At 43.6% G+C, this 20,563-nt stretch overlaps 2 protein-coding genes across 2 annotated transcripts; one reads left to right on the plus strand and one right to left on the minus strand.

Moving 5' to 3' along the window:
• Nucleotides 1–5,941: 5,941 nt before the first annotated feature.
• On the minus strand, nt 5,942–9,154 carry LOC306920853 (exportin-1-like; the record flags this gene model as incomplete). The annotated part of the gene is made up of 1 exon (XM_079497792.1): nt 5,942–9,154. The coding sequence occupies one exon, from the start codon at nt 9,152–9,154 to the stop codon at nt 5,942–5,944; it is 3,213 nt and encodes a 1,070-aa protein (XP_079353918.1).
• A 3,422-nt stretch (nt 9,155–12,576) lies between these two features.
• Nucleotides 12,577–19,681, plus strand: LOC306920858 (tripartite motif-containing protein 16-like). Its single transcript, XM_079497802.1, has 2 exons — nt 12,577–12,952; nt 17,997–19,681. The coding sequence occupies exons 1-2, from the start codon at nt 12,703–12,705 to the stop codon at nt 19,457–19,459; spliced, it is 1,713 nt and encodes a 570-aa protein (XP_079353928.1). The 5' UTR covers nt 12,577–12,702; the 3' UTR covers nt 19,460–19,681.
• Nucleotides 19,682–20,563: the final 882 nt, after the last annotated feature.

Here is a 20,563-nt window from a genome sequence, read left to right on the forward strand (position 1 = left end):
ATACAACAGTTACCCTTAAAACTGCGAGAATCGCAGAAAAGAATGTCACTGTGACCACAAATGTCCCAAGAAACTAGTTAGCCTAGCCACCGAGTCTGCTGTTCTGAGAGAACAGAAACTAGTTAGCCTAGCCACCGAGTCTGCTGCGCTCTGAGAGAACAGAAACTAGTTAGCCTATAGCCACCGAGTCTGCTGCGCTCTGAGAGAACAGAAACTAGTTAGCCTATAGCCACCGAGTCTGCTGCGCTCTGAGAGAACATTAACTAGTTAGCCTAGCCACCGAGTCTGCTGCGCTCTGAGAGAACAGAAACTAGTTAGCCTAGCCACCGAGTCTGCTGCGCTCTGAGAGAACAGAAACTAGTTAGCCTAGCCACCGAGTCTGCTGCGCTCTGAGAGAACAGAAACTAGTTAGCCTATAGCCACCGAGTCTGCTGCGCTCTGAGAGAACAGAAACTAGTTAGCCTAGCCACCGAGTCTGCTGCGCTCTGAGAGAACAGAAACTAGTTAGCCTAGCCACCGAGTCTGCTGCGCTCTGAGAGAACAGAAACTAGTTAGCCTATAGCCACCGAGTCTGCTGCGCTCTGAGAGAACAGAAACTAGTTAGCCTATAGCCACCGAGTCTGCTGCGCTCTGAGAGAACAGAAACTAGTTAGCCTAGCCACCGAGTCTGCTGCGCTCTGAGAGAACAGAAACTAGTTAGCCTATAGCCACCGAGTCTGCTGCGCTCTGAGAGAACAGAAACTAGTTAGCCTATAGCCACCGAGTCTGCTGCGCTCTGAGAGAACAGAAACTAGTTAGCCTATAGCCACCGAGTCTGCTGCGCTCTGAGAGAACAGAAACTAGTTAGCCTAGCCACCGAGTCTGCTGCGCTCTGAGAGAACAGAAACTAGTTAGCCTAGCCACCGAGTCTGCTGCGCTCTGAGAGAACAGAAACTAGTTAGCCTAGCCACCGAGTCTGCTGCGCTCTGAGAGAACAGAAACTAGTTAGCCTATAGCCACCGAGTCTGCTGCGCTCTGAGAGAACAGAAACTAGTTAGCCTAGCCACCGAGTCTGCTGCGCTCTGAGAGAACAGAAACTAGTTAGCCTAGCCACCGAGTCTGCTGCGCTCTGAGAGAACAGAAACTAGTTAGCCTAGCCACAGAGTCTGCTGCGCTCTGAGAGAACAGAAACTAGTTAGCCTAGCCACCGAGTCTGCTGCGCTCTGAGAGAAAAGCACGGCTGAATTGTTTGTTTTGATTAGGCGTTGAAATAATGTGGTTTGAAGCACGGCTAGAAAGTTGTTTCAACCAATCAGATTGCTTCCTCAAAACGACCTGTTGTATAAGTAAGGGATAACTCCCTGTCTGTGAATTATCCCCCGACAATGACCATCTAGCCAGATATTATCCCGCTTATTACATGAGTCAATTTATTACATTAATAAATTGACCCAAAACACAACAAAACAAGTATTATCGCTGGCTGCGTCTGCCCAGCTGCAGGGCTGCAGCACTGTCGGAAAACAAGGAAGTGAGTTGATCAAATCGAATCAATTTTCGGTACTGCTTCGTCTATTTCTCGCTCAAATGTTTTCAAAAACATTTTTGAGAGCAATGTTTAGATGTAAATGACACTGTGTGTCACAGTGTGTGTGTGTTTACATGGCTGTGATGTTGGAAACAGCAGTAAATCAGAGAGAGAGAGAGAGAGAGAGAGAGAGGGCGGGGTCGGGGTAGAGATTGTGTATGTCATATCCCTGAACGGGTATGGACTAGTGTAACTTAATTTATAAAGAACTGTTGGACCAAAGTGTGCTGTACGATCATGAAGTCAAATCAGGAATAAACACATCTATAAGACACCAATTCTCTGCGTGTCAGTCTGTCTGGGGCATAACTCGGAGGGCGACCTACCAAAGGGCCTCAGATCTGGGGTGTGTGTCTCATATGAGCCCCTGATGGAGCGTGCCCCCAATGGCAATTGGGAAGGACCTGCAGTTTCCGAGAACTGAAAAATCACACCCGTGTGAAGTGAGGGGCGCTCTTATCATCGTACATCATCATACATCATCTCATTCCGGTCAATCAGAATTTGCGTCCTCACCTTCGTCTTAAATGTTTGTGTTACCATAAACACTCAAAATTGTCCATTCATTGTCAATGGCATTAAATGTTTGTGTTAACACAAACACTCAAAGCATGGCCATTCATTGTCAACGGTATTCAATGTTTGTGTAACCTCAAAGCAGGACATAGGCGCCCCTCAAAAACCATGTGCTGAGGGCAGTGGCGTATGCAGGAATTAATTATTACCTTGGCCTGGGAAAATCTGCCTGGGCACACTGTGCACGCAAAAAAAATGGAATTAATTAATTAAGTAATTAATACCCATCATTTTTGAGTGGTGTAAACCACTCCTACAACTGGCTTTTGTGTGCAGAAAAAAATGAGCATGGTTGCTATGTTCAAAATAATTTCTGACGTAATTAAATCACACCCGGGTGAACTGGATGACCGTAGCAACCGTGGTCATTTTTTCTGCACAAAAAAAGCCAGTTGTGAAATCACATCCGGGTGTGATTTCATTACGTCAGATCAGAGCTGATCAGGCTATATAATACCTTAACTTATATAATACCTCACATCGGACAAAAACTCCAGCTGAATCAACCTTACACCACTCAGTTCACACGGGTGTGATTTTTTATTAATTAATACTCATGTTTGCCTTCAATTTCCTAAAAATATTAAGTCAGGTGTCTTAAGAGATTGACAGGTGTAATGTCAGGCTGCTACAAGACACTTCATCACATCACATTCCCATGTAAACTACAAATTGCACCTTCGTCTTCAATGTTTGTGTTTACACAATGTTTGTGTTTACACAAACCCTCAAAGCTGGACATAGGACTAGCACTCCTCAACAACCATAAAACAACATGCACACTCTCCCAGGCAGCCTACTAGTATTGAAGTAGTAGTGTCGAGTATTGAAGACTGCAGAGAGTGTAACAACAGCTAGTTTCTTTCAACTCACTTCCGAATTAGCAAGATGGCACCAGCACCCCATAGCATAGCAGCAGACAACACAGTTAGCACCCCATAGCATAGCAGCAGACAACATGGTTAGCACCCCATAGCATAGCAGCAGACAACATGGGCACAATCAATGAAAATCCATTCAGCTAAAATGACAATTCAATTCTGACCTTTGATGTCTTCAAACACGTAGTAATCCATAATCAAGGGCGGACGCTGTTGTGGAGTTGCCCTCAGGAGTCCTCAGGATACAACTGTTGTAGGCCTACAGTAGGCTAGCTCCTCTAGGGACTGCTGACTTCCTTTCTTTCCAAAAACTAGACGTTTGGCATTGTGAGGCTAATATTTAGGCTGCTCTCAGAGAGGTTTCTCATTAATATTTAATCATAAACAAAGACGCAAGTTTCTGGGGTGAAGACAAACAAATCTGCCACATTCTAGAAACAAGCACATGATGACAGGCCTCAGGCAGGCATGACCAATCAATCTATGCAGGTACAGATGGACAAACTAGGCAGTGCCACTGGCTACGGATCCAAAGAGGAAAATGAATAATAATAATAATAATAATAATAATACACCCACTGCCATATTTTGCTAAATTTAATGCAGTGATTGCATTCACATTATGTTATGCAATGATGCTACTGTCATCATATATTAAAAAATCACACCCGTGTGAACTGAGTGGTGCAGGGTCTTATATAGACCTAGAATGCCTGTGATCATTTAATTAACTTCGTAAATTTTCATGTATCATAGGCATAGAACCATTCCATCCGCTCCTGGTTGAATTAAATTATGTGCGGGCTTAATGTGATAAATGCTCTGTTTGTACTCACCCATTAAATAATTCCAAAGACGTGGAGTGAAATATGGTCCTCTAGTTTTATATCCATGTGAAAGTTCTGGCACAAAACGTGTATTTAGTCAATTATCTCCACTTTTTCAAGAGATGCACACAGACGTCTTTCTCTCCGGGCGAGGGGGGACCGGAATGATCGATGAACTGATTTTAGACGTCATCACCAATTGACAAGGGAAACACAAAAGTTTGGGTCACACAATTGGCAGGTGCCTTGCGATAGGTGCTGGGTAATTAATCACACCAACTGCCAATTGTGTGACCCAAACTTTTGTGTTTCCCTTGTCAATTGGTGATGACGTCTAAAATCAGTTCATCGATCATTCCGGTCCCCCCTCGCCCGGAGAGAAAGACGTCCGTGTGCATCTCTTGAAAAAGTGGAGATAATTGACTAAATACACGTTTTGTACCAGAACTTTCACATGGATATAAAACTAGAGGACCATATTTCACTCCACGTCTTTGGAATTATTTAATGGGTGAGTACAAACAGAGCATTTATCACATTAAGGCCGCCCAGTTAACGTCCGACATGAAAGTAACCGCGACCGTTCTATGGCTCTGTATGTGAAATACTGTATATACTGTATGTAACAACAGAGCCATTCTAGGGCTAGGTCTTATATAGACTGATCAACTGTGGTCTGACGTAATGTCAGTGACCATAGTAACCATGCTCATTTTTTTGGGTCCCACGTACAGGTACACACACGTAGAGGTACACACATACATAGACACAAACATAGATACAGACAAAGCTGTTTGTTGGAGTGGTTTGCACCACTCAAAAATACATTAAAACATTTTTTATTTTTTACTAGGCCGGAAATACCTGGGCCTAGGCCCAAGTAGGACCAGGTGTGGATACGCCCCTGGCTGAGGGGCCCAAACGCAGGTCTGGGGAGGCATCAATAATAGGCTTCCCTGATAGGACAATCAGACCCTCAGCTTGACTGACTGGCCGGGCTTTGCATGACGTTTGTGCCGAGCAGTGGTGGAATGAAGCTAAGTAGATTTAGCCTACTTAAGTACTGTACTTTTGAGGTATTTTACTAAAGCATTTCCAATTTTCAATACTTTTTTTTCAAAACTTTTCACTTCTACTCCACTACATCTCGGATCCAAATATTGTACCACTACATTTATTTGAAAACCTTTAGTTACTAGTTACTAGCTACTACCTACTATGGCAGCGGAAACCATGCAAGGCACCAACTAGCACATCGGGATCAATAGGGGTTCAGTGTCTTGCTCAAGGACACTTTGACAATAACTCTGGGGGAGCCTGGGTTCGAACTGGCAACCTTACGGTTACCATCCAGGCACTCTACCACTGAGTCACTGCCACCCCTGAGTGGCCACTCTACCCCTGAGTCACCGCCGCCCCCTAGTGGCCACTCTACCCCTGATCCACCGCCGCCCCCCCAGTGGCCACTCAACCCCTGATCCACCGCCGCCCCCTAGTGGCCACTCAACCCCTGAGCCACCGCCGCCCCCTAGTGGCCACTCTACCCCTGAGCCACCGCCGCCCCTGAGTGGTGCTTTCATAGTGAGCAGGGGTCTCTCATGTGTTTCTGCTAGGACGTCCACCGACTATAAATGGAAAGAAACAATGCAAATAACGTAAATAAATGTAATAGAATATAGCAGACTGTGACATATTGTAGCGTAGTTGGTGTTCGAGTACAATACACAATTAAATGCAAACATCAGTCTATTGCACGGGCTGCTTTCCTGTCTCTCCACCAGGGACTCTGGCCGTGTGGAGAAAAAAAAAGTGTAATCACCTTCCTTGACAGGCTGACAGTGTGCTCTAGAAGTGGTTTGCGAGATTAGCCAGCAAAAACATCTCCCCCTGGTGGTGATAACAGAACCAAAGAAATGTATATTATGTAAACCACAGGGTGACTGACAAACATCCAGTTGGACTTGCCTGGCAGAGCCACCATGGAGATAGAGGAGGGCCACATGAGACTCTCTTGGGTTGTGTTGCGTTTACTGTGGTTTATTTTGTGCATTTGAAGGTATAGGACTGTACAATTTGTTTGAGCTTGCAACTCAGTCACACATCTCCGGGATCTCGTGGGGGTTGAGGATGCCCGGAACAGACATCTTGATCTTATGTTTTTCCTCCTGGGCTTGACGGAGAGACACCTCTTGCTCCTCCAGGAACAAGTCTGTGGTGTCCTCGCCGGCAAACTCCTTGATCTGTACCAGGAAGTCCCTGAGGTGCCCCTTGAAGGCAGGAATATCCTGATTCAAGCTGAACAGCCCCATCACAAAGACCTTCACCTGGGCGTCCTGTAGATGAGGGAAGGCTGTCTTGAGCAGGTTGGCTACATATTCCTGGACAAAACCCTGGTTGTTGGTTGTGGTTGGATTAGCTGGATTCAGGCCTGTGTTGATTTTACCCTCCTCCACCAGGTTGAACATATAGGCTAGGATGGATGCATGCATGGTCAGGCCAGCAGTGTGTGACGTGTCTGTGACAACAGAGAAGATGTGTTGCAGGACGTCACAGAAGTACGTCTGGTAGAAGCTCTGTGCTGCCGCTGGCTCCTGGGACAGGTTTTGCAGCAGTGTGTACAGAATCTGCAGGCCGGTGTCGGCCACGTCCCTCATGGTGTGTTTAAAAGCCCAGATGATGGAGTCCAGGACAAGTTTGAACTGGGCAGGGGGGATGGCCAGGAACGCGGGGAAGCAGTGGGAGTTGACCGCTTGAAGCAGGTAGAAGAAATGGGTTCTGTGCTCTGGGTATTCCTCAAAATTGTTGTTGATCATGTTGAGTGTGCACTCAAACATGGCATCAAAGATCTGCGGGATCTCACCAGTGATGTGTCCTCCCAGCTTGTTGATGATGGTAGCTATGGTGCGTAGGACTTCAGGTTCGCGGGCCGCGGGTACATTTCGCTGGTAGTCGATGAGAACAGCGTCCAACAACGGAGGGACAAAGTTCTCCCCGACCATCTGTGGGTCCTTCGATCGGCTAACCCAGCCCGAGATCAGCGTCAATGCCTCTCGTTTTACCGTCCTCATACCCCTGATAAGGGGCTGTTTCATCACCGTCTCACCATTGGTCTGGATAGTAGTGGATATGTTCTCGCTGAGGCACTTGTAGACGTTCAGCATGTCCAAGTAAATCCTGCCCAGCTGGACGACAAAGGGGTGTCCTAGAGCCTTACAGGCCCTCACGTTGACCTTAAGGATGCTTCCCAGTTGCTTCACCGTCTCTGGGTCTTTCAGGATGCCCACCTTTGTGGTGGCTTGCTGGATGATGCCGTCCCACGCCTGATTCGGCAGCAGCATGTATTTCTCTATTAGACATTTCTGTATGGCCTGGTCTGTCTGGGCACCGATCATATAGCCTACCGCCTCGTAGAAGGTGTGTACCTGTTGCGGTTGAAGGTCACGAATAGTGGTGGTGATGTTATTGAGGATCTCGTCAACGAAGGGCATGACCTCTCCCACCTGAACCTGGATGAAATGATGCCGGCACTTCTGGGCAATCTTGATGAAGGTATCACATGCCATGTCCTGAACGCCATCGTGAGTCTCATGCATGAACTCGAAGAGCTTGTTGACTACCGTTTTGAGGAACTTCCAGTGGTCTCCGAGGAAGCGTGGGTACTGGCCAACAATGTACATGATGTTTGATGCAATTATAGCCTTGTTATCTTTCCCCCTCTTCTGCTCACACAGCCCCAGCAGATCCTTGATGACAGTGACCAGGAAACCGTTCTCATCCTCCTCGTGCATGGCCCCACTGATGGAGCCAATGGCCCAGCAAAGTGAGTTCAGGTTCTTCCAGGACCATTCTGTGCCGTCCACCTGTTTGTGAAGTTTGTCAGTCATGATGCCCTCTGTGGCTGCACAGTCCATGTGGGTCAAGTACACCAGCGTTTCCCTCATGTCTTTGTAGAGGTTGATGGAGTCTGTGTCCTTCATGAATTCTCGGACCACCTCCCCCTGGTCATTCTCCACCACCAACACCTCTTCAGGCTTGGCCATCCGGCTCACCATCAACAGGCGCACTTTGGCCAGTACAGGCTGATAGAGCCGTCTGCGGGGGGTCACGTCAAAGTGCTGGTTTCCGGAAAGCAGAGGAGTGGTGGAATTGGGTAAAGGACTCTCCCTGTAGAGCTCAGCTGCCAAGTGGTTCCAATATTCCAGACAAATTTTAAAGATCTCTGTGTCCTCTACATCTGACACCAGCAGCATGAGGTGGTGAGCCTCCAGCAGAGTCTCACGGAGGTTGAGTCTCTTCTCAATGATTTGACCATGCTCCTTGAGGAAGGTGCAGAGGAATAGACTGAGGTTCTGAATTAAGTCTTGTATGTTGTCTTTCCCGCTGGCGTAGGCCCGGCGGATATTTGTGTTCAGTAGCGGCATCTCTTTCAGCTTACCCATGGTCAGGGTGAAGAGGTTGACCATCTCCTCTTCGTACTGAGTCTGACCGATGCTCACACTGGTAATTTCCGTCAGGCACTTCAGTGTCATATTGCGGAACATCGGCACGTTCAAGAAGTTGTACACCAGTGTGCTGATGAGTTTCGTCTCGAAGATGTACCCCAGTGGAATCCAGTTGAGAAACCGTTGCAGGGTCTCCAGAGTAGCCTGGACAAGAGGTGCATTCTGGGAATTCTCCATTACATGCTGGCAGAGTTGGAATATCTGGGAGAATTCATTGCACATGCTCTCTTTGAGGTGCCTGGCCTTGGCCTGGGTCATCTGGCCACTTGAGAAGTCAAAGACCTCCTCACTGAGCAGTTTGAGGATCAGCATGTTGTTTTGACAGAGGCTCTCACTGGTACGACTTGCCCCGACGATGTCACTGATGAACGTGGGCCAGTTCTTGGGCCACTCCTGCTTCAGGATGTGGACAAGGATCATGTTCAGCTTCCCAATGTACACCTTCTCTTTATCCACGTTAGCTGCATCTTTTGATGTCTTGATGATCAGGCTGACAACATAGTTTTTAATTCCTTCGCATTCATCCCGTGGCAGAATCTTCCATCTTGTTTTAATAACGCTTTCAAGAATCTGAAGAGCATAGTATCTGGTGTTCATGTTCTGGGAGAACTCCAGTATGGTGTGCACTCTCGTCCAGGCATCTGGGTGCTCTTTCAAGTGCGTCAGCACCTCTTGTGCCATTCTTTGCTGTGGTACTACCCCGTGATATACGCAGTTCACCACATTGTCCAGCAGGTTGATATCCAGCTTCTGGTTGAAGTCTAGCAGCTGTTGTGCTGCATGGTCCGCTAATATTGTCATAGTTTCTATATTAGCCGGTAGATGTTTCAATAATCTCACAGAGGGGGAAATAAAGATAGTGGGGCCTGCAGGTGCTCTGCTCTCTCAAGGAACTAGATCATAGCCTGTTGAAAGCGCTTATATCTCTGCATCTCATGATGTCACTTTGCCCTACAGTGACCTGCAACCCTCTTATGGTTGCATGACAGGTAGGTAAACAAACCCCTCTTATGGTTGCAGGTAGGTAAACAAAGTAACATCCACCATTATGCACTTCAGAATGTACACTGGCTGTGTTTACATGGACAATATTTATTTATTCAGAATTAATTCATTTCATACAGAGATTCATACCCAGCCGTTTACATGGAACCTGAATAAAAGTAGCCTATTGCTGGTTCAGAATGCTACTACTACTACTACTAAAAGTAGCCTATTGCTGGTTCAGAATGCTACTACTACTACTAAAAGTAGCCTATTGCTGGTTCAGAATGCTACTACTACTACTAAAAGTAGCCTATTGCTTTTTCAGAATGCTACTACTACTACTAAAAGTAGCCTATTGCTGGTTCAGAATGCTACTACTACTACTAAAAGTAGCCTATTGCTGGTTCAGAATGCTGCTACTACTACTACTAAAAGTAGCCTATTGCTGGTTCAGAATGCTACTACTACTACTAAAAGTAGCCTATTGCTGGTTCAGAATGCTGCTACTACTACTACTAAAAGTAGCCTATTGCTGGTTCAGAATGCTACTACTACTACTACTAAAAGTAGCCTATTGCTGGTTCAGAATGCTACTACTACTACTACTAAAAGTAGCCTATTGCTGGTTCAGAATGCTACTACTACTACTAAAATTAGCCTATTGCTGGTTCAGAATGCTACTACTACTACTACTAACAATAGCCTATTGCTGGTTCAGAATGCTACTACTACTACTAAAAGTAGCCTATTGCTGGTTCAGAATGCTGCTACTACTACTACTAACAATAGCCTATTGCTGGTTCAGAATGCTACTACTACTACTAAAAGTAGCCTATTGCTGGTTCAGAATGCTACTACTACTACTAAGGGCAGACAAGTAATACAACAACAAATAATGCATGTATTCCAAACTCTCAGGAGCATTAGGAATAAAGTGTTTATGTGGTAAATATACTGAGGTGTTTACATGAGCATTTTTATTCTGAATGAGCAGTCAATGATGTCAGTACTATGATGTCAGCACTGAGCACGTTTATATTTTGGTACCGTTGTCACCCACAGGCATTACAGGCACTACCAGTCATATCAGTGTCTATCATGGTTTTAGCACTGTATATATCTGTTTGTCAGTATATCCAGCGTTGCACACAAGCCTCCCATAACCGAGCTGAATAAATTAAACGGTTTTGAAACGTTTTTGAGTGGTGTAAACCACTCCTACAACTGGCTTTGTTAGTTTACGTGTCTGTCCGTTTACGTGTCTGTCCGTACCAAAAAAATCACACCCGTGTGAACTGAGTGGTGTAAGGTCTTATATAGCCTGATCAGCTGTGGTCTGACGTAATGTCTGACGTAATGAAATCACACCCGTGTGAACTGGGTGACCGTAGCAACCAGGCTCATTTTGGTACGAACAGACAGACAGACAGACAGACAGACAGACAGACACGTAAACTAACAAAGCCAGTCGTAGGAGTGGTTTACACCACTCAAAAATGAGCATGGTTGCTATGGTCATCCAGTTCACACGGGTGTGATTTCATCATTGTTAGTTTACGTGTCTGAAAAACAAAAAAAAAATCACACCCGTGTGAACTGAGTGGTGCAAGGTCTCATATAGTCTGATCAGCTATGTCAGTGACGTCACACACTAACCATAGCAACCATGCTCGTTTTTTTGGTACGAACAAACACGGGTACACGGGTACAAAGCCAGTTGTTGGAGTGGTTTGCACCACTAAAAAAAAAACAGTCTGAGATTTGACCTCATGGACCACAAGGTCAAATGTATTGTAGCCTCGGTACCCAGGCTATTATGTTTTGTTCACATTCGGCTCAAAAAAATAAATGTTTTGCAGCAGTCCAGTAAGGCTGTCCCCAAACATTCAAGGTTCGATTGTTCGCTCGTTAGGGTTGGCACTCGAATCTTAATTAATGGGCTTGAACCATTCGTTTTATTTATTTTTATTTTTTTATTAAATCAAAAATATTATTATTTTTTCCCTTTTTTTATTAACTCGAAAATATATCTCGGCGAGAATGCGATATGAGCATGTAAAAAAAAAAGTAAGTTTCTAGTGCATTCCTGTCAGAAGTTCCTCCTAGTTCTGCTGTCCCATCTCCCGTGCTTGTAATTTGGTGATTGGCCTGCAGCTGAGGTGAATTGAATGGAATGTCTGACGCGTCTCTCTCTCTCACACACACACACACACACACACACACCAGCATGATCGCTGACAGGGGCCATGATATATTAGCATATGCTCTCTAGCATCACATCACAAAAAGTATGGAACTCTGATCATTGTTAAGCAAAACGGTCACGGAGGATCTGCTTTTGCCCTGTGCCCACTTCACTTCAATGCGCCTCCCAGAATACACAGGTGGAACAAATAACGAGCAATATACGCTGTTTTAGCTGCCTGCCAGCAAGCTCACGTGAGCTTGCAGATCAGCTGTTTTCACGGAGCCACTTGAGTCGACGGTGTTTGTGTGTGTGTGTGTGTGTGTGTGTGTGTGTGTGTGTGTGTGTGTGTGTGTGTGTGTGTGTGTTGGGAGAGACGAGAGAGATTGATAAAGAGCAGGGGAGACGCTATTTTTTAAATTAATTGGAAACAAATGGTCGGGATGTTCGCTCGGGAATTCCTGCCGAAGTTCGAGTCCAAAAAAAAGGGCTAAGGTACAGCCTTACAGTCCAGTCATGGCTGATGCATGACTGAATTTTAACCCATTTTGGGCGGGAACCCCTTTTGGTGTTTTAAACATTATGTTATAATTTAGCTATTGAAAAATAGCAGATCTACAAGCTCATAGCGCCCCACCGAGTGGCGCGCTACGAGCTTGTAGATCTGCTATTTTTGAAAAATCGTATAAATGTGGCGCAAATCTTTGAATATATATTCTTTCAAAGTGAATGTTTTTAACACTAAATGGGTTAATCTCCTGTACCTGAACCCAAGATATAATACATATGTTATAATCTCCTGCTGTAAACACAAGGAAATAAAGACGAACCTTGAACCTCACCTGAGAGTCAGCAGATTCCTGCCAAGCCTTTTCTTATCGGCCCAATAAAAATACGAGGGACAAGGTTCAGTGTGGTTGTGTCCGTACGAACCAATCGAAAAGGATCTCTCATCCCATGTGACCTCTGAGGAACCAACCAGAATCAAGGATCTCCCGTATCTGTGTTAAACCAACCTTAACTCAATCTGTTAGTCAGTCAGTCAGGCAGGCAGGCAAGGCAGGCAGGCAGGCAGACAGACAGACAGACAGACAGACAGACAGACAGACAGACAGACAGACAGACAGACAGACAGACAGACAGACAGACAGACAGACAGACAGACAGACAGACAGACATGGCACAGCAGGGTGTTCAACTGGATGAGGAACAGTTCTGCTGTTCTATCTGCCTTGATCTACTGAAGGATCCAGTGACTGTTCCCTGTGGACACAGCTACTGCAGCAGGTGTATTGAGGGACACTGGAACCAGGACGACCAGAGGGGGAGATTCAGCTGTCCACAGTGTAGACACATATTTAACCCAAGACCTGTTATGAAGAAAAACACCATGTTGGCTGAGGTGGTGGAGAGCCTGAAGAAGACAGGTGAGACAGCTTTAAGTTCTCTTGTAAATACAGCTCACTGTCTGTCAGATATACATTTATAAACCAATAAAGAGATGAAACGTCTTGTTTACAAGAATATAAAAGGCTAACAACATGGCAGTGTGTCAGGATATCTTTAGGTCAGCTGCCATCTTTAGGTCATAGATCAGCTGCATGTGTGTGGTGTTTGGTCTCCTGACCTTCTCCTGCTTGTTTTGTCTATAATTCAATTTTATAGACTTTTTTGTCTTTATATCCAAGTGCTGCTCTTTCATTCTGGTGATAATCTAAGCTGACATGCAACCAAATGTTCTGGATGATTTTTATTTTTCATGATATTTGATGAATCTGTGCTTCCTCGGCCTGCTACCTTTGCTGTGCTTGGAACAGCAGCTAGCAGCAGCTAGCATCACCAGGCTGGTCCCCAGCACCAGCTAGCAGCTCCAGGCTGGGCTACCACCAGCAGCAGCAGCAGCAGCAAGTTGCCCCAGGCTGGGCTACCACCAGCAGCAGCAGCTAACAGCCCCAGACTGGGCTACCTCCACCAGCAGCAGCAGCTAGCGTCCCCTGACTGGGCTACCACCATCATTAGCAGCAGCTAGCAGCCCCTGACTGGGCTACCACCTTCAGCAGCAGCAGCTAGCAGCCCCTGACTGGGCTACCACCATCCACCAGCAGCTAGCTAGCAGCCCCAGGCTCCAGGTCAGTGTCGGTGAAATGGCCAAGACAAGAAGTGATGATGCTATTACCAAATCAATGGTTTATGAATTACTCGATCAACAGAAGTCTTATTTTAAAGACTTAATGGATCTGCAAGAAAAGAGCTTTAAGGCATGTCTACAAGTTCTTGTGGACTCCACAGTCTCTCGTGTTGATAACTTGGTGAGGGAAGTGGCCAACATGTCTAGGAATGTTGATGATTTAAAAGCTAGCCTCCAGTTTTCTCAGGCTGAGCTTGATGGCCTAAAAATCAGTAATGCAAAATGCATGGAGGATGAGAAAACCATATCTGAAAGGCTGTCGGCCTCTCTTACCTCCACAAATGATGTGTCAGCAAAGCTGGATTACCTGGAAAACCAATCTAGGAGAAGCAATGTAATAATTGACGGCATTCCTGATGTGAAATCAGAATCTTGGACTGACGCTGAGACCAAAGTAAAACATCTGTTTTCCACCCACCTTGAAATTGACCCTAAACTCATTGAAATTGAGAGAGCTCATCGTGTCGGCAAATATGATCCTACAGGACGCCCAAGATCAATAGTGGCAAAGCTCCTCAGATTCAAGGACAAGGAAGAAATCTTCAAACGTGCTAAGAATCTGAAGGACACAAACTTTTATATCAACGAAGACTACTCTGAAAGCGTCAGGCAAAAACGAAAGGATTTGTTGCCACAAATGAAGGCTGAACGTCAGAAAGGAAACTATGCCTATTTGAAGTTTGATAAGTTGATTGTTCATCCCCCTCGCGAAACTTAGATCCATGCTATTGCTTGTTGATTTTTAAATTTTTAACAGTCTTTCTTATTTGTTTTTTCTTTTTCTTTTATCATGACTGACCATATTTATGGGCCTTTACAACCCATATCTAGTCTACCAGCATTTAATCCTTTTGATTTATGTATTGATAAGGATAGCATCTATGATGAGTTCTTTAATCCTGATTCAAATCATGTTGACCTGAAAAATGTTAAATTATCTTGTGAATATTACTCTGATGATCAGTTTAGTAATTCTGCTCAAGTAAAAGCGCCAAGTACATTTTCTTTTTTCCACCTAAATATTCGTAGTATACCTCAACATTATGATCAATTAACTGATTACCTATCTATCCTAAATTTCTCATTTTCAGTAATGGCCTTTTCAGAAACATGGCTTCACGATAATATTACATGTCTCTATCCTTTGGAAAATTATAATGCTATTCATTCCTGTAGAAACACCACACCAGGTGGTGGTGTTTCCCTCTATGTTTCAGACCAGTTTAATTTCAAGGAAAAAAAGGAGCTAAACCAGTATTTTGATAAGACCTCAGTGGAAGCTGTGTTTGTGGAAATTCCATCATGCTTACCCTTTGATGGGGAAAGCATCATAATTGGGTGCATTTACAGACCACCTGAGTCAGATCTTGCCATTTTTAATGATGCCCTTTATCACACGCTTGAAATGATTTCTAAAGAGCGGAAAAGGTGTGTATTATTAGGAGACTTTAATGTAAACCTTCTCAACAGTAAACAGTCAGCTACTGTAGATTTTCTTAATGTTCTTTATTCTACTTATTTTTATCCTTCAATTCTCAGACGCTCCAGAATAACTACTTCATCAGCCACAGTTATTGATAATATTTTAATTAACTTTTTGAACCTTGAAATTACTTCTGGCCTCTTGTTAAATGATATTTCAGATCATCTCCCAGTTTTCCAAGTAATTCATATTAATGATAATGCACTTAGTAATAACTTGGTACAAGAGGAAATTAAATATCGTAAATATTCCAAAAGGAATGTAGAATTCTTCATATCTTCTATAAAGTGTGTTTCATGGGATGGTGTTTTAGGGCTGCAAGATGTGGAGAAAGCTTACCAGTTGTTCTTAATGCTTTTTAATCCTGTCTTTGAGAAATGCTTCCCAATGATAACTTCTACAAAAGAGAAAAAAGCTCCTAAAGCAAACCTTTGGTTCACCACAGAATTAAGAAAACATTCTCTTCTAAAAAAGAAACTATATAAAAAAATCTATCCTAAGTCCCACGCCTCTTAATGTGGACACTTATAAGAAATGCAAAAATGCTTTCACTCAATCTGTAAGGAATGCAAAAAAGAAATATTTCTCAGACAAATTCATCCATGCATCTAATGACACTAAGTCCACGTGGAGTGTCATTAATCAATTGTTACAACGCAAAAAACAACAATTAATTGTTCCAGTTGAGGTACTAGGAAATGAAGGTTCTCCTCTCAATCAGGGAGAGATTGCAAATGGTTTAAATGATTTCTTTGTCAATATTGGCCTCTCGCTGGCAGCAAACATAAATGATTCTGATGAAATACCAGCTAGTCTGATTAAGGGTCAGTTTTCTCCACTCTGCAGTTTTGAGCCCCCCAGTATTGCTGAAGTGAGAAGCATTGTCTTAAATTTAAAGAATTCTGCTGAAGGGCATGATGGGTTCAGAAGTAGTTTCATCAAAGAAATAATTGATTTTATTATTCAACCTTTAACTCATATTTTTGGTTTATCTTTACAATCTGGTGTCGTTCCGCATGAACTCAAAATAGCAAAAGTTGTGCCGCTACACAAATCAGGAGATTCAAATAATTTTAGCAATTATCGTCCTATATCAATTCTTCCCTGCTTTTCAAAGATTTTGGAAAAACTTATCTATTCCAGAATTTCAGCTCACTTACTTCAGAACAACATCCTCTATTGCCACCAATATGGATTTCGCAAGAAATACTCAACTGAACAAGCTCTGTTACAGCTTGCTAACAATATCTCTTCTGCTCTAGAAGATGAGAAATTTGTTCTTGGGGTTTTCTTGGATTTAACCAAAGCTTTCGATACTGTAAATCATAAAATTCTTGTTTCTAAACTTAATAGATATGGCCTTCAGGATGTTGCTCTCAAGTGGTTTTCTAATTATCTAGAAGACAGAGACCAATATGTATGTATCAATGGTTGCATATCTGCAAAGTTGAAAATCTCAGTCGGGGTGCCACAGGGCTCCATACTTGGTCCTTTATTATTTTTGATTTATATTAATGATTTAACCATGAACTGCAATAAGCTTCTGCCTATTTTATTTGCAGATGATACCAATCTCATTGCCTCACACAGGGATTTAAATACTCTCGTTAAATATGTTAATGATGAATTGTTGGATGTTTTCAAATGGTTTCAATTGAATAAGCTTACTCTCAATATAAAAAAATGCAACTTCATGATTTCTAGCAATATTAACAAAACATTTCCCAAAGAAAAACCTAAAATTGTAATCAATGGCTCTGAAATTTACCAGGTTCCACATACTAAATTCTTGGGTGTCATTATAGACGAACATTTAAATTGGAAACAACATATTGATACTGTATGTATGAAGTCTATGAAGATGCTTGGTATATTGAGAAAAATCTGCCCTTTTGTTCTTCCTTCATGTCACTTAACACTCTATTATAGCTTAATTTTCCCTCATATTAATTACTGTAATATTGTCTGGGCTGCTACATATTCAACACATCTCTCTAAATTACTGATCATTCAAAAAAGGTTTCTGAGAATGATTTCACATTCAAATCGGTATGAACCGTCTGCCCCGCTCTTTATCAAATATTCACTATTACCCATTGACAAAGTAAACGTTTTTCAGACCTGTTTATTTATGTTTAAATTAAAAAAATGCATACAAGACATTCCCTCTTCTTTTCACAATTTTTTCCGTGTTACTTCTGACATTCACTCCTACCCCACAAGGCAAAGAGATGATTTTGAATTGCCTTTTTGTCGTACTTCCAAACATCAATCTTTCATCAAATTTAGAGGCCCTCATCTATGGAATTCCCTAGATGCTTCACTCAAATCCTCATCATCCTTGTCAATATTCAAAAAACATCTAAAGAAATATCTTATGTCTTCCTCTCTGTAGATTACATGATTTACTTTTATGTGTCATATTTTCTTTTGTATGTTTGTTGTTTGTTTTGTTTATTTCCCTTTTTTGTGCAGTCTGTTGTTTTTTATTTCTTTATTACACATCTGCCCCCCTTTGCCAAACCTGTTAGACTTTTGTATTGTTCTTAATTGAACTTTTAATCTGTTTTAAATCAATTGACCTCATACAGGAAAGGATTCCAAATAAGCCATCTGGCTTCTTCCTTTCCTTGCATTGTATTTTTGTTTTTTGATATGTATTGTCTATCTTTTGTACTACATGCTAAATAAATAAACCTAAACCAAACCAATTATGTTAGTCTAACACAGTTATCAGGCAGCGGAGACATACAATTTTATGAGATTGATAAATCCATATGTATCAATCTATAATCAACAGGACTCCAAGCTGCTCCTCCTGATCACTGCTACGCTGGACCTGGAGATGTGGCCTGTGATGTCTGCACTGGGAGGAGACTGAAAGCTGTGAAGACGTGTCTTCAGTGTCTGGTCTCTTACTGTGACACTCACCTCCAGCCTCACTATCAGTCTCCTGCATTTAAGAGACACAAGCTGGTCCAAGCCTCCGGAGAGCTTCAGGAGAACATCTGCTCTCGTCACGACGAAGTGAAGAAGGTTTTTTGTCGTACCGATCGGCTGCTTATCTGCTCTCTGTGCTCCATGGACGAACACAAAGGTCACAATACGATCTCAGCTGCAGCTGAACGGGCTGAGAGACAGAAAGAGCTCGATACGAGTCAGCAGAACATCCGGCAGAGAATCCAGGAGAGAGAGAAAGACGTGAAGGTGCTTCACCAGGAGGTGGAGTCCATCAACCACTGTGCTGACGGAGCAGTGGAGGACAGTGACGCCATCTTTACTGAGCTCATCTCTTCCATGGAGAGAAGACGATCTGAGGTGAGGCAGCTGATCAGAGACCAGCAGGAACGCGAAGTGAGTCGTGCTGAAGGACTGAGGAGGCGTGCGGAGCAGGAGGTCACTGAACTGAGGAGGAGACATGCTGAGCTGGAGCATCTCTCACTCACAGAGGATCACATCTGTTTCCTACAGCGTTACACCTCCTCCCTCTCAACCATCGGTGAATCTACACACCCAGTCAGCAGCAGCCATGTCCGTCCTCTGAGATACTTTGAAGATTTGACTCTGGCCTTGTCCAAGATGAGGGACAAGCTAGAGGACATTCTCACAGAGGACATTCTCACAGAGGAAGGGACAAACGTCTCGGAGACAGTGAACAGAGTGGATGTTTTACTGTCAACACCAGCAGAACCCAAGACCAGAGCTGAGTTCTTACAATATTCGCGTCCGATCACATTCGATCCAAACACAGCTCATCAATACCTGTCTCTGTCTAAAGGGAACAGGAAAGTAACGATGATGAACAAACCACAATCACATCCTGATCACCCAGAGAGATTCACTGGAGCGTGTCAGGTTCTGAGTAGAGAGGCTCTGAGTGGACGCTGGTACTGGGAGTTAGAGAGTGAGACCAGTGGATCGTTTGAGCTGTTGCGTCATGCAGTCTCATATAAAGATATCAGCAGAACAGGGTCTGCTAAGGAATGTGCATTTGGATTCTATGATAAATCATGGTGTTTAAAGCGTACCAACCAAGGTTATATGTTCATACACAGAGGCATTGCTACTCCCATCCCAGGCCGTGTGTCCTTCAGAGTAGGAGTGTACCTGGACCACAGTGCAGGTACTCTGTCCTTCTACAGCGTGTCTGACGACACCATGACTCTCCTCCACACAGTCCACACCACGTTCACACACAACCTCCATGTTGGAGTTAGCCTTAATTGCACTGGAGCCACTGCTGAGTTGTGTGACCTCAAGTAGATCACACTTTTGTTTTTGTCTCTCATGTCAGCATGCAGAATAGTTTCATTGAACTGTTCTTGTTTTTCTCTCAGCCTGCGTTGTGAGCCTGTAGATCAGCTATGTTTGATGGTGCGTCGTATGATGTATGAGTATATAAAAGTATATAGCAGGGACGTGCAGAGAGTGTCAGGGGCTGTACTCCCGTATAAGAGGGCACTTTTGGACAAAAACATAGCGAAAATAGCTGATCTACAAGCTCTCAACGCGTCGCGCTGCGACGCGTTGAGAGCTTGTAGATCAGCTATTTTCGGGGCGCAACCCAGTACTCTTTAGCTAGTGGAGAAGCAGGTGTGATGACATGGATTTCTAAACAAATTTGTTCAGCACAAAATGCTGAGTTCAAGTTCAGGAGACTTCAGGAGAAAAAAAGCAATTGTCCTAGAATGCTGCCTTCCTTCCGGCATGGAATGGAAAGGAGAGGAGTGGCAATTGCATGTCTTCCACCATAGTAAAATGCTACATTCGTGGTCTGGAGAGGGCAGTTGTTTTATAGACGGGTAAAAGGGCAGAGGCTGAAGCCCCCTTTGATGTCTATGTGTACACGTCCCTGGTATAATGGGCCTTAAAGTGGTTAATAATCTAGTTCAATATGTCGTTCTCCTCTTGTATTCATACACACTCTTGTTGTGATGTAGGGTTTAGTGCAGAGAGAGCTTGGCTCAAGAGCACATGGTTGTTATGGGAATGCAACCAGAGACCGCAGGTGTTCTAACCATTACATCATAAAAGTGATCATGTGTAACTTTTTTAAGATTAACGTTGCTTTTGTTATAATCAAATGTGTTATATTGTCTCCCTGGCACAATTTTCACAATAAACATGTCACATAAATAATATGTTTATTATTGTATTGTTATTTTTTCTTTACCATTTATTTAAACCAATGAAATGCATACCTCACCTGGTTATGCAATACAAGTAGTGTAGTCTACCCTTTGCACCTTGTCCGTACATGTGTTGCTTTATGGAGTTCCGTCTATGAATTGAACAAGCTGGACCCTATTGTAAACAAGTGTAATGCTTTATGTTATGGTGTCGTGCACTCACAGTCAACAGTTTTTG

The sequence above is a fragment of the Electrona antarctica genome (assembly GCF_951216825.1).
Source record: "Electrona antarctica genome assembly, chromosome: 3".
NCBI lineage: Eukaryota > Metazoa > Chordata > Actinopteri > Myctophiformes > Myctophidae > Electrona > Electrona antarctica.

Bases quoted from the DNA above. Each gene is read 5' to 3' on its own strand.
- LOC306920858 (XM_079497802.1), top strand. From the start codon at position 12,703: ATGGCACAGCAGGGTGTTCAACTGGATGAGGAACAGTTCTGCTGTTCT. The intron at 12,953-17,996 runs GTGAGACAGCTT...TATAATCAACAG, and splicing joins GGAGAGCCTGAAGAAGACAG to GACTCCAAGCTGCTCCTCCT.